General features: G+C 44.9%; 1 protein-coding gene across 2 annotated transcripts in view; it reads right to left on the bottom strand.

The window, feature by feature from the left end:
- LOC118218110 (homeobox protein Meis1) overlaps positions 1 to 14,314 on the bottom strand; it is a 68,674-nt gene that overhangs the window by 4,935 nt on the left and 49,425 nt on the right. The window contains exons 9-12 of one of the 2 annotated variants that reach the window (XM_035400527.1): positions 12,632 to 12,708; positions 2,274 to 2,332; positions 1,447 to 1,536; positions 931 to 1,027 (exon numbers count right to left, since the gene is read on the bottom strand). In XM_035400527.1, coding sequence (XP_035256418.1) covers positions 969 to 1,027; positions 1,447 to 1,536; positions 2,274 to 2,332; positions 12,632 to 12,708 — 285 coding nt within the window. In that variant the 3' untranslated portion in view covers positions 931 to 968. The remainder of the gene's footprint in view (positions 1 to 930; positions 1,028 to 1,446; positions 1,537 to 2,273; positions 2,333 to 12,631; positions 12,709 to 14,314) is intronic. The other variant, XM_035400526.1, reaches the window with a different exon arrangement.

Raw genomic sequence — 14,314 nt, 5'->3', positions numbered from 1 at the left:
GTTTTTCCTGCATTTAAATGTCTTAGACAGGCCACCTAAGTGTTTTTTCAAGTTGCCTATAGAACAATTTGCGAAAAAATAAAATTTCTAAAACGTTTAGAAATTGTCTGTGAATTTACCGGTACAATCCCGTTATTTTCAAAGTTTGACTGCTTTCAAGTTTACGTCCAACTCTAGACACGCTATATTAACTACCGTGGAATCCGCTTAATTGCATACTGTAAAAGTATGAAACATAGTGCCCACTCAGGCACCCGCTAAGGACGTGATTTACGATAGAAATGCCCATAATGCCCATGTTCACACATTTTTGTGGTTTAGTGTCTTTATAAGGCAACTGTCCATTTATTTATGCCATATCTTCTGACTTTAACATATATTTATAAATCATTATGGGATGTAATTGGAAATAATCCCTGGGAAATATCTGAAATATGCATTATTGGTTTCTAAAAATATGCAATCTCTTTCCAATGGAATGAATGGGAAATGGTTTGGGATTTGGCAATTCTATGTAAATACCCAAACTATGCTATAATCCATTATGCAATTAAGTAGCCATTAAGCTCCACTGTATTAACATACACTTTTACCTGTGCAGATTGAGCTAAGAAGTAAAATTCTGAGAAGTCTTTAATGTTGTAAGTGCCCCCCAATTCTGGCACTTAAAAAATGTAACCCTTCAATAAATATTTAAATTGTTGCAATATTTTATTTTTTGTCACACATTTCATTTTTTTATCGCCCACATCTCAATGCACTGTGGCAGTCTCTTGATGACCAGCACTTTATATGTAGCTAAATAAAGGGAGGCAATGCATCCAGTTGGTGGTGACACAAAGTGATTGGTTAAATAGAAGTACTTAAGTTGTACTTCTCTCTCTGCTTTGTGATTGGTTAACTAGAAGAAGGTGTTTAATTTGTACTTACTTCCCCCTCTGCTTTGCGATTGGTTAACTAGAAGAAGGTTACATGTAGTGCCACTGCCCCTCCATGCCCATATTCATTCCCATTCCACTCATAGGCCCTAAAAGGAGATAAAAAAGCGAGAAGAACGCCAGGAGATGAGAAGACCAACAGGGAGAGCAGGACCGAAAGCCAAAACACAGAAGGAGGTGGAAGGGGATATTTCCCAAATAAATAATAAAAGAGGAGCGGAGTGGAGGGAAAAGAAGATTAGGCTCCCAGAAGACCCAGTGAACTGATGAGAGGCATGGTTAGCTCTTGACAGGATGGATGCAAAAGAACAGCAGGGACAGTGAAACAGACACACACACACACACACAAAGGAGAGCGCAGTGCGAGAGAGAGAGCCAGAGCTAAATCGGGGCTGTAATGTGATGGACTACACCTGTGAAACTGTGTGAGAGCTATCCCCCCCCAGGCAACCACAGGAGGATAGCAGTGCTGAGGGGGGTGGGAAAGGGGAACAAGCCAAGATCTTACCAGGTGGTCTAATTCCCATGTGCTGTTGGCCGTCCATGACAAACCCTCCCATTGGCTGGCCATCTGGGTTGTAGGGTGTGCCTTGACTTACTGGAAAAGGGCAATGGGCACAGGACAGTGGTTAATTAGTATTTTAATTAAGTTTCAGAGATTTCTTTGGGGCAAGGATCATCTGTTTAGTTCACAAAAGGTCATTGCTTTAGTCCGTATTTCCTTAAAAAAAGATGGACACAACTTCCAACATAAAATCCAAACAACCTTTACATTTTAAACAGAGCAGCTAGGATTATTATCACACTTTTTAATGGAATTTCTGCTTCCACAGAATTATGGCAACAAAATAACCTCACATCAGAATTACAGCAGTTAAGGCTAAAAAGTACATCTTCATCTTATGAATGAAGCTGAATGGGTACATGCAGACTTTTTGTGTGCTATTCAGACAACAACAGTTTCACCACTGTGAACATCTTTGAACTTTCACCAATGCAGCCCAAAACCTGAACTCTTATTACAGGAGATTACAGCACTTCACCACAAGCTATGCACCAAGAAAAACAATTTACAAATGGCCACATTAGTACCACGACATCCAGCTAACTTTGTTTGATTCTGTTTTCATCCACATGCAAATTAAACACTTAATTTAATTAAAAACTGTTGGGCTGAAGATGTCACATCAAGGTGATTCCTGTGTTGGCTATTTGGGTGGATTTTTGTATTAAGCCACTCTTGGCACAGTATGGCAGTCCAGTTAGCAAACAGGAGACATCCCAGTGCATGGCCTGAGGGGGATTTGCCTCCAGGGCTTCAACAGAATTACTTGCCTGCTCGATTGGACTGGTCTATCATGGGCTGTACTATTCTCCGTCTTGCGTTAATGAACCTGAGACAGAAGGAGATAGCAACAAACATCGTGTTAGAACTGTTACTGAATGAAAAAAACAAAACATTAACCTGAATGAATTCAATATTTTTTCCTTAACCAGGAATCAACCAATCATTTGTCCTCAACTTGTTATAGATACAACCAACAATTGTCCTTAACTTTGACTTACAAATAAATTTAATTTTTATTTATCACAAACACAGTTTGATGAGATAATTTTAGTCATGGCTGAACTTGCAAACTGTGGATAAGAGAACATAAGAACAGTCTTATATATACTTGTATACTCACATTGTGAGTCAAAGTTAACACCATATGTTGATTGGATCAAGGCCATTGTACTGAAGAGTAAGATTTGTGGGTCGAAAAAAATGGAAGGGGTCCACATTTCAGCATTAGGGCTTTCTCCTAGCGCAGCACAAACCAGCTGTCACGCCTCCTTGCTCAGTCCAGCGCCCCCCCCCCCCCCCACCTACACCCCCCCACCCCTACTCCCCCCCCCACCCCACCCCTACCCCCACCCCAACACAGCAGAAGGCCTCAGCTCTCTTTGGTTTACAAGAAATGGCTGGGAAGTATCACAAATCGTATAACAAGCACCTGAAATGCTAACACCAGCCTGACTGAGGACTTCAGCCTGTACCAGCTTGCGCGTACTCAACGTTCGCCTTCATAGTAAAACAAACACGGGAGCCCCAGAGAACCTCGGCAGACACCAGATCTTTCTGCATTTTGTAACGGCGGCCATTTCTGTGAGGGGCAGCCATCCCCCAATGAGGCTGCTCTGTGCTCGGCGTGTTTTGCCTTTTTTAAACAGGAACCTCGACAAGTCGGCCATTTAACATAAACACTTCTGACAAGTCAGGGAGAGGAAAATGTGACAGATGTTCAGTAAAAACTGGGAAAGTGCATCTCTGAATCTGCACGTACCCTTGTATCTATGTATTTAGCATCTATAGCGTCTGACCCCCCAACCCCAACCCCCCCTAGCAGAAAGCTACTCTAGGCTGACTCTCCCCAAAACATTCGGAAACAACGCCCTGACCTCTGCTGACCCCCGGGAGTGCAACCTCAGGGGTTCCAGTGTGATTTATGTCCTCCTGCTTTTACCACGCTCGGATATTTCCATTTCACGTTTCGAAGGGGGAGGAATTAGTATACTCTTCACACACAATGGCCACACTAGTCTTTTTTTGCAGGGATGTATGGTTGGTGGAGGCTGCATTGGATGGAAGGGTGGCAGCAAAGAAGGAGAAAAAAGGGAATGAAATGAAAGACAGAAATCAACTTTTCTGTGCTTCTCCTGGTTTTCCCAATGTCAATCTCCAAGCTTATGTTGCAATGCCACCATATATGTATGTGTATATATATATATATATATATATATGTACACACACATATATTATACATATTTCCTTTTTGAACAGGAAAAGAATGTACTGACATGGCAGTTCACCATCAAATGAGGGAATGTCTGGAGTTTTATCACCACTAGCTCATGCTGCTGGGGGAGTCTCGGGCTAGGCATTCCTTTTATTGCTCTCTGGTTTCTTGACTCCATCTGAGGCTGGGGTCAGCGGAGGGTCAGTGCTGTCTCACTGGTGACCTCTCCCATTTGGATTTTTCCCCTTTTTTTTAAATCTTGGAAAACGGTTGGGGCTCCACAAAACAGTATGGCAAGCTTCCTCTCCTAGTCTTCCCCGTATCTAAGACCAGATGCTCTTGGCCCGAACAAAGAACAAGTAGTACACAATGCCGGGGTTGGGGGATGGAGGGGCAGTCAGGGGTGGGGTGGGGTGGGGCGGGTGGACGGGGGGTGGGGGGCGCTTATAGGAGTGTGAGGAAAGGGAAAGAATGGCTGTGCTCTGTTCTGTGAGTCTGCTGCACAACCCGGCGCAGGCAGTTTAGAGAAGCTGGTCAAAGGCAACAGAGACCCATGTGGTGAGCTAAATCCTCCATTAGGAGTAAATGTGCACCTTTTAGCGACCTCTGTGTGCCGTTACATAGCATTTATGGCCTCTTCAGTTTCTATTTCCCACCGCCGCACAATGGACAGAGACATTCTGCTGGCCTTTGACAACAAGCTGCTATTTTTGAACAAAATACCACTGTACCACTGACTCTCGAGAAAGGTCAGGCTAAAGACATAAAACTTATAATAAAAAACCATTCTTAAAAATGTTTATGCTTAAGGCACTTAAGAGTTAAAGCAAATAGAAAAGAGCCAAAAGCCCCCCCCCCCCCCCCCCCCTCCGCACTTCTTTCTGAAAGTTTTCTAGCACTTCGAGCAGGCCCACCCTTTCTGATGTATGGAGAAGCGCTTCCTTTCAAAGTGCGGAACCGATCGCAGTTGGACTTGCCAGCGTTGCGCTAATGCCCCAGTCTTATTACGCACACAGGTGTAGCACAAACAGCATGTGAAATGGCCAATTAAAACCAAGAAATCAGCTTTTTCATCAGCCGCCTTTGTTGCATGACCAATTAGGGTATAATTTAATAACTATCGCTGGGACGACACAGGCTGGTGATACACGAGGATAACCTTCAGCATGTCTATCTATATGCATATGAATCAGCCTTCTCCTTGGCACAGTCTCCCTGCTATCTCTAAAGCGCCGCAGAAGGGCCAAGATATGCATAAATAAATATGATGTACACTTGTGCCGCCTTACACACACACACACACACACAAGCGAATGCACACACACTCGTTTAAAAGCCCATACGCCCATACAGTATCACTTATGAGGGGGTTGTTGCTAACTCTTATAATAAAATGTATTTCTGGATAATACACTTGCTTCCCACTGTATGTCATAACTACTGTTTATGTTTTTATATTGGGCATGTTTAATGTTTTTATTTTCATCTCATGTTCGAAGCTACTTGTCAGTTGTCATTCACAGGACAAATTTTAAACCTTAACTGAACCAGAGCAATCAATGCAGAACCATAACATGATCAGCAATCATAAGGCTATCATTGATTGATCATCACCGACTGTTCATACAAAGGCACAATTATTCACCAAGACCACTCCCCCCCCCCCCCAATCTATCCACTCCCACCCCTATAACATCCCCGTCCCAGCATCCGCTTCCCAAAGAAGAACACTATCCTTCCGCCAACTGGAGATGCGTTTTACTGCAGTAATTAGGTATCCCATTCAATCACATGTTGGCGTGCCTTCAGGACAAATTCATAAAGGCACGCCTCATTTTTGTCTGGGCCTCCAAGTCATAAAATTTTCTCTCTCTCTCTCTCTCTCTCTCTCTCACTCCTCCTCCTCCTCTCTCTCTCACTCCCACTGCCTCTCTCTCACTCCTCCTCTCTCTCACACACACTCTCTCCCTCCCTCTCTCACACACTCTCTCCATCTCTCTCTCTCACACACACTCTCTCACTCCCTCTCTCTCTCACACACACACACACACACACATACTCTCTCTCACTCCTCCTTCTCACTCTCAATCTCTCACTCACACACTCACTCACTCACTCACACCCGCACGTCATGCCCACAGCGCTGGATGCGTTTAAATAAACTGTGACAGCTAGAATCCCACTTACACAACAGCCGATACCCCTCCCCTCCCTAATCAGGGGATGGCCTCACCCCAGAGCGCGTGCTGGGTTTGCCCCTGCACCTATCTGCATTTATTGGGTTGGCAGGTATGCCATCTGCCAAGTTATGGCTTGGCGAGGCATGCCACATACCTACACAGCACAGAGAGTTCAGCACTGCAGGGTTTCCTACAGAAGTAACCACAACCACCACAGACTCTCCAGCCCTTAAAAACATTAACTTCTGTACCTTCTGACCTCTTAGCTAGGCCAATAGATCATCTACAGACATACAGACAATTAGTAGGCCTGTCGTGTATACAATAATAACCCATTAAAACACTTACTGTAATCCATTTATAAATATGACAATACATTCTTTGAGCTAGAATGTATGTGTGTTCTCATGTACGTGTGTATGCATGTCTCGCTCTAGATATAATTATCTTATGGTTCATACATTTATATGCAATTTATATGCATTATTACCAGCAGTTACTCATTACAAACACAGTACAAAAATAACTGATATCTCAACAAAAACATGTTTTCAACATAAAAATGCCAAGTTATGCATGCAAAGCACTGTCTATACATCACTAATTAAAACTTGCAAAATCTATGCCTGCCATTAAAAATATTGCTATCAAAATGAGGCCAAGTTACAACAAACAATATTGGCTATATTAGCTCCCATTAATTAAACTAGCTTTATTCCAAAATACTGCTACCCAATGTCATGGTGCAGGGGAGTGAATTCACTCAGTCCAAACTGCTCACACTCCTACACTAACACAGGTAGAGCCCTTTTCACTTTAAAAATTGAATTCCAATAACTCTCCAGAACCATACAACACCACTCCCTCGGTACTCTGGGAGATGAGAGACAACATAAGAATAAAGGGTATTGTTCTATGAATCCGAGACTTATACACCCTTTCTCTTACAAACACACACACACACACCCACACATGCACACACACCCACAAACACATGCACATACACATATAGACACACAAACCTATTCATTCAAGCAGTGTCACATGTACTGAGGAGTGTAGGAATACTACTTTGGGTATACAGTATATCCAGCATGCAGTAATACTAAGTGTGCACTAAGCTGTAACAGAGTAGAGTTGGTCATTAAAGGTCTGCAGACTTAGAGACCTAAAGAAAATAGTGAAATCAAAGGGGGCCTTGGGCAAGAGCCACAAGGGGTCATCCTGATCCTGGCAGCTGCAATCACTAGGCCACCGTTACTTCACCACCCCCTTATAGCTCCTGACCAAAAGGAGGTGTGAGGTTCCACTAACTGAGCAGTGAGCTCAGTTCCCCCCAATGTTGTCTTTACAGAGGTAGCCATCTGGGGTTCGAGGCCACGCTTTATAAAAACAGGCGCGCTTAGCAACAGGGGAAAGCACTCCCCCGTGGCTAAGGCCTGGGACAGGGATTCCCTACAGGCAGAGACCTGTCCTGTCCACAAACAGGCCTCTTCACCCAAAAAGCAACCGTCCAATCATATCAGCCTGTGGCTCCTCCCAGCCACAGTGACCAATGGGATGCGTGTGCTGGGCGCTGACCTGTCCTTCTGATGTTTGATGTTTGGTATGTCATGCTTGTGTTTGTTTGGGTTAGTCCAGCCATCCCCACTGGTTAAAACACATGGGATGGATAGAGAGAGCAATGGAAGGAGAGGGTAAAGGGGGAAGGTGGAAGGGACAGAGGGAGGGATGGAGCAGTGAGGGTGAGGATCTGCACTCTCCTGCACAGGCAGGGTATGAGGTCATATTTGGCAGCCGTTTCCTTGGCCTTCGTGCGGGTCCTGGCAGCACCGCACCATTGGCAGATGCCCCCCCCTCCACCCCAACCCGCCCACTTCACAAACACAACATTGGAACACTCTCAAGGAGGTGCAGTGAGGCAAGAGCCTGGCCCACCACAAGCTGAATAGCAGTCACAGGGTCACCAGCATGTGCAGCTGCAAGGTAACTGTGCAGTAGCTACTGTACTGTGCATGCCCACTCCACTGTGCATGCACACAACACCCTGTTCCTGGGACAGTCTTCAAAGCGAGGCTGGATCACATGCTGCTCAACTGGCAAATAAAAGCACCATCACTGTGATGATGTGACTCTTCCTGCTTATCCTTTTTCATTCTTTTTAACTTCCCGGTTTTCTCAGTGGAAAGCCCCAACTCAGTGATTTCACATGCAAGTCTCTGACCCACCCTGAGGTTAGCATATCTGGCATGGCCTGCCTGCTTCACAGATGTGAATGGAGACAATAACACGGTCACTCCATTTTAAACTACCCCTAAAAATCACGATCGACTTCTATTTTCTGACAGGCATCCAATTTTTTTTTTTCACAGCACATGAATAAAACAGACTGGAAACAACCATCTACCTCCCACAGACATCCTGTCTTCACATCAGCTGACCAGATAAAAGGACTTCTCTCCTCTTTCTCCATATGCACAACAGTACATAAATGTAAAGCGGTCTTGTGTCACCAGCTAATTCACAAAGATCTGTCATAAAGCTGTGTCATTAACATTTAACCCCACACTGCGAAAGAAGGCCAATTTAACAGGGCAGCCGAATGATTGCTAATCAAGGGTAGAACCATTCCACTGTGGCCCGCTCACCTCTGCAGACATGTTTAAACCCTGAACATTTTGGTTGTGATGAGTCCACAGTTCTGTGTACCTCGACATAGTGGTGTTACTGTTAGCGGTATAATTTCAGTCATTATAATGAAATGTTCAGCTGCGAATGGACCCCAGGTCTTCCGTGTTTTAGATTCTTCCAGAAAGGAGGGGGAAAAGAGAGCGAGAGAGAGAAAGAGGGAGAAGGGGAGAAATATGCAGTCTGAGCCTGGGGCTCTTTGGAAAGAGAGAGAGAGGCAGAGGTTTAAGGACACCCTTCAACGTTTCGCAGGCTCCATACACACCCTTTTTCGCAAACACATTTAAGATTCACACATTCACTGAGACACACACACTCACATGCTCACCCGCATGAAGACAAACATTTCACTGACAAGCTCTTAACCACACAATTGCTTCCACACACAAACACACGCACACACACGCACGCACACACACACACACATACACACACACACACACACACACACATGCATACACACACACACACACAGCAACGTCAGCTGCTGTCGCACCGTAGGTGGAGATCAGGTCTGTGCCTGCAATGAAATTCCAGAAAGGCAAAATCGTCGGCAAACACGGCGGAAAGCCTTCGAGAAGAACAGGCTGCAGCTGGGCATGCACTGGACTAATGTGTACACAGCTAACGTCATCTGTTTCAGCCTCAATGACACATCTTTTCTCTGAAAGGGAAGCAAAAGAACAGCAATGCCCAAGCCCCTGAAGGCAACCCAACCCCCTCTGCCCTTGCCTAGCCACTGTGCGGTCAGAAATGTTCTTCTTTAGGTCTATAACCTCAGAGAGAAGAAACCTATTCAGTTAAAAAGGTCAGAGAGACTCACAGAAAGTACACAGCCACAGAGACCAGGCAAAGGCTGCTCAGTGATGCAGCCTCAATGCTTGCATTCCACAAACTGGCAAAGCATTGTGGGTATGGGTGATGCCCAACAACAGGATGGATGGTATTCTTACCAGATCCATCTTACTTATAACTCATTCCAATTGAAGACTTGATTCCAGGCCCATCCATGCATGAGTAGACCAGCCTTAAGCCTGCAGCATCATCTTAAGAAACAGGAAGTCCTTCACACACTCAAGCAATGGCGTAAGCTTTGTGGTTGTGATTTGTGAACATAAGGTGGGTCAGAGTAGAAACGAGGCATTGTCACATAAATTCGACAAATGGAACAGGCACAGATTATGATCCATCAAGTACAGTAAAGCTTTCAGTTCACAAATCTTGTCAGACCATTGCTGATGTAAAAATCCACAGCTATTCACAAGGGTTTAAACTGCTCTCTCCACGCAACCGTCTGTCAGTCATTCCAGTTGGCATATGCCAGCCAATCAACTCTTTCCTCTCATCCTTAAATTTTCTTCACTCTCCATGACCAAGAAAGCAGAGAAACGTCATTTTCTGAAGCCACGCCGCTTGTCACACACCGCACTCTTCCCGCTTTTAAGACTTTCATAAAAGCTGCCTTATTGACAAAACAATCCATCGCAGAGGTTTAAACACTGCCTTTAAGGGTATTATTAAATTCCATCAGGAAGGCGGGAATGGACAGCACGGGAAACCCAATGACCCCTCCTCATTGATTTTCAATCACTGAGCCTCACGGAGCTCTCCCAGAATCCCCTCTTATTGCTGAACCCCAAACCCCTTTTTCTCTCAGTCCACACTTTTTCCTCCACTGTTTTGCCCCTGATGTCTCCCAGAGAGGGAATGACTGCTCTCCGTCCTCTGAAACATCTTAACCAGGCGGCGATTCACTGGCCTTCCGCATCCACAGATTTATGAGGACACCCCCCCAATGTTGCCTGTTGTGATCCATTAGAAACCTTTTCTGACCATGAGATGCTGCTGGTTATGACCCACAAACACAGAAGAAATGCACTGTGTTAAAACTAAACTGAAAACTCAATTCATAGAATATTTACTTTTAGAGCATAAATAGTGATGCTATATGTAGCCTAGGAGAAAAGAAAATAAGAAAAACAATTATGTTGTACAGCTCCACAGAACAACTGCTGAAAGCAATCCACAAAACAAACTACCAGCCTGCAGAACAGGTCATTCATGCTGCATGGTGCTTAGTTATGCCCCATGTCCTGAAACCCACATGTTCTTAGACACAAGACTGGTTAAAATAACAAGGTACAAGTTACCCTCTTCGATGACAAAGAGAAGGTGATCAAGGCAGTTTCTTTCTGAACACCAGAAGGAAGAATCTCTCTCTCTCTCTCTCTCTCTCAGTCTCTCTCTTTCTCACACTCTCACTCTCTCTCTCTGTCTCTCTCTCTCTCTTTCACTCTCTCTCTCGCTCCCTCACCAGGTGAAATGGTCTACAGCCAGAGTAGTCCAAAGATCTTCCCCCTTCTCTTCCCAGGCCTAATGCCCAGCTACCAAAAGCCTCCTCCTGCCTTTCCCCCTCCCCCCACTCAGCCTGTACCTACTCCCCAACCCCCCGCCCCACCCCCAAACATCACCAAGGGTTACCATGGAAACACCCAATCACGGTCTTCTGACCAAGCGCAACAACAGGCAAATGAAATTGTAGATCCCCTTCCCCTAGCCCCTGATATGTGTTGTGTCTCCCCGTCTCTCTCTTTCCTACAGTCGCTCCCTCTTTCCCTCTTACATGCATACACAGGTTCGCACTCACACACACACACACACACTACTACAAAGAGGCAGAGCAATCCCAGCATGCAAGGTTTAACAGCTAATACTCCTTAGATTAGCAGACCTGGCTCATCCTCAGTAAAATCACACGCTGGCTCTCTGGCTCTCACTCCTTTCGGCGAAGCACAAACGTGCTTCCATTAACACAAATAAAAATAAATATATAAATAGATAAACCGTGTATGTGTGTGTGTGTGGGAGGGGGTAATGTGATTGTCTGTGTCCTGTCTTCACAGTTGAAATAATTCATCTCCCATGGGTAGCTGTGAGGTCAGAGAAATTGATAACCCCAACAAGATCCCCTGGTGTAGCTCCGGCTGTAGCAAGCCGATAGGACACTTTTGTAAATTAATCCTCTAAAGGCAAATGTATTGTAAGCAGCCAGTCGTCTCCGAGGTACCAAATTGAACAAAGCCCGGGATTATGTTGACAGAAATTACATTTTCTGTAATGGGCTTTAATATATCTGAGATCTCTCCCTTTTGGCTGCTGGTCTCCATAGCTGGACCGGGGTTTGTTAATGCAGGTGATGCCTACATCAAGGCACAATTTATTCAGCAAAATGGATTAGGGCATGTAATCAGAGCCTTAGCAATATTAATCTCTGGCACTTATTGAATGAGAACAGGGAGTGGGGTGGGGGTTGGGAGGGGGGAGAGAAACTTTCATGTGTATGTAGGCAACCTTTCAGAGGTTTCTGAGTACTTTTACAACATGGAACATGAAAAGAGCCAGGCTTTATCGGGCTCCAGACCCCTTCTGCAGTGTTTGGGCCCTTAATTAGTCACGCCCATTAACAGTGTGTGTGACATGATAGCCATCTCTGATAACTCAAGTGCCAGAGCACCAAGCAAATGGAGCCTAAAGGTTCTGAATCTGTTTTTTTAACTGATCATTTTAACGGGATTTCTGCACGTTTCTCAACCAATGATTTGCACGTTTTTTTGACACCTTCACATGTTTCTAAACTAAAACGTACAACACCTCTGCAGTGAAATGTGACTAAAAAAGAAAACTAATCAGGCGTAGATTCATAACCAGGCATCGTGCCATCAATGTGTTGTGGTGCTGGCTGGAGCTGGAGATGTACTTGTTTATTGGGGGATGGGGGGGTGGTGGTTAATTAAATGGAAATTAATTTTTGTATAAATAAAACTTGGAAATATTCCACAGGCAATATTGCTTTTGGTTGAATTGACATGAGGGGAGAACAGGCACTGAGTAAGACAGAAATGGGTGAGAGGGGATTGGTGCAGTCAGTGTGGTGGTGGGGGGGGGGGGGGGGGGGGAGGGGGTGTATTAATTCAAATCATTACACACAATTTGCTTGAGGCAAAGGTATTGATTCCATGTAAACACACATGCACAAACGACCTACCAGTTATTCACTTGTAGTATAGTAAGTCCGGTATCTTGAGCAAGCTGCTTCTTCTGTTCTTCTGATGGGTAAGGATGCTGCGAAGAAACAAGAGGAGGGGAAAATGTAAATACATACATTAAAAATGTAGTTTTTTTGTTAAAAAAAAAAACAAAAAAACCTGACATACTGTGTGACACAAAATACAAAAACATTGCCAACACTTTGCTGTGGACGTCAGAAAGCAGCTATTAATTAGTGTAAAAGACAAGGTGTGTCTCTCTCTGAGAGTCATTAATGCAATATGAAGTCATGTAATTAACGTTAGCGAAAAGGCAAGCCAATTATAAAGTTAAGTGAAGTGTAGAGAAAGGCACGGTAATTAGGGAGCGGTGCCACGCTGCCTCGCTCCAGTTTATTCTGGAAGGGCTCTGTTAGCAGGACCGCTAGGAAGCGAGAGGAAGAGGTGATATTCTGGGCCGCATTGCATGGAATAAGACAGCGGATTCGGACTGACGCAGCAGTCGGCTGGAGGACCTGCACCTTTAATACACGGCTCTTGGTTTCTGGATGTTTTTTCCTTTGCTTGGTTTTTATTTATTTATTTATTTATTTATTTATTTATTTATTTATTTATTTATTTATAAAAAAAATTTTTTTTTTTTTTTTGGGGGGGGGGGGGGGGGGGGGTGGTTGATGTCTCAATTACTTCACAAGCTGGAGATTCCATGCTGAAGTCAATACAGAACAAAAATATCAATCCCGTGGATAAATATTTCCATATTTGCATTAGGCACATGGGGTGGGGCAGAACTTAAGACAGGACAGCACTGTGCCAGGATTCCTGGGATCAACTGTGACAGGATTCCCGGAAGTGACAGTGACGCGATTCCCAGGAGCGACTGACGGGATTCCCGGAAGTGACAGTGACGGGATTCCCAGGAGCGACTGACGGGATTCCCGGAAGTGACAGTGACGGGATTCCTGGACAGACTGTAAAAAGCGTGAGTGAACCAGGGCAGGGGGCATGGAACTGGAAGAGGATGCATTTATACCTGAGCTCTGCTGGGAGCAAGGGGGCGGGGGGGCTTCCCGCTGCCCACCCCAGAAACAGAGACGGGTCACACGGTGGCCCCAGCCCAGTTATGTGCATGTCTGTTTTCACATCGCTCTACACCAACACAAAGGAGCAGCCAGGCTGCCCCTAGCAAAATGGGTCACTGGTCGGCTTGGAGCTGTGCTGGCAGAGGAAGCCTAAGATCCTCCCTGTTGTAAAAACAACTCTGTATAACAGCAGCCAAGGATGAGAAGCAGGGAAATTAAACTGGGGACCAGAGATCTGAGGAGGTACTGGCCCAGTGTCCCCAGTATTTCAGAGCACAGCAGAGCACAGTGTGGAAATGATCTCCAGCACTGTGCCCGCTTCGTATACCCACACAGAGAAGCATCATTCAATTTCAAACAGCATGATGACATGTTGTTGCATACAACTGAAATTAGCAGAATGAGCACCGTCACAATGAACCTCTCAAAATATGCCAGACCAACGCTCAGAAATTCAAGAAAGCAGAATGAATGAATGAAAGAATGAATGAATAAATAAATAGATGTGTGGTACCATTCTTCTTCTTCGCCGGGATATTAAGAGTGGAATGCCTTTAGTGTTTTCCACTCCAAGTGTACTCACTGGCAGTTCCAGCAGGG

Source organism: Anguilla anguilla, chromosome 18 (genome assembly GCF_013347855.1).
Source record: "Anguilla anguilla isolate fAngAng1 chromosome 18, fAngAng1.pri, whole genome shotgun sequence".
NCBI classification, from domain to species: Eukaryota; Metazoa; Chordata; class Actinopteri; order Anguilliformes; family Anguillidae; genus Anguilla; species Anguilla anguilla.
Note: the sequence above shows the minus strand (reverse complement) of the source record. Positions and strands in the feature narration are given on the sequence as shown.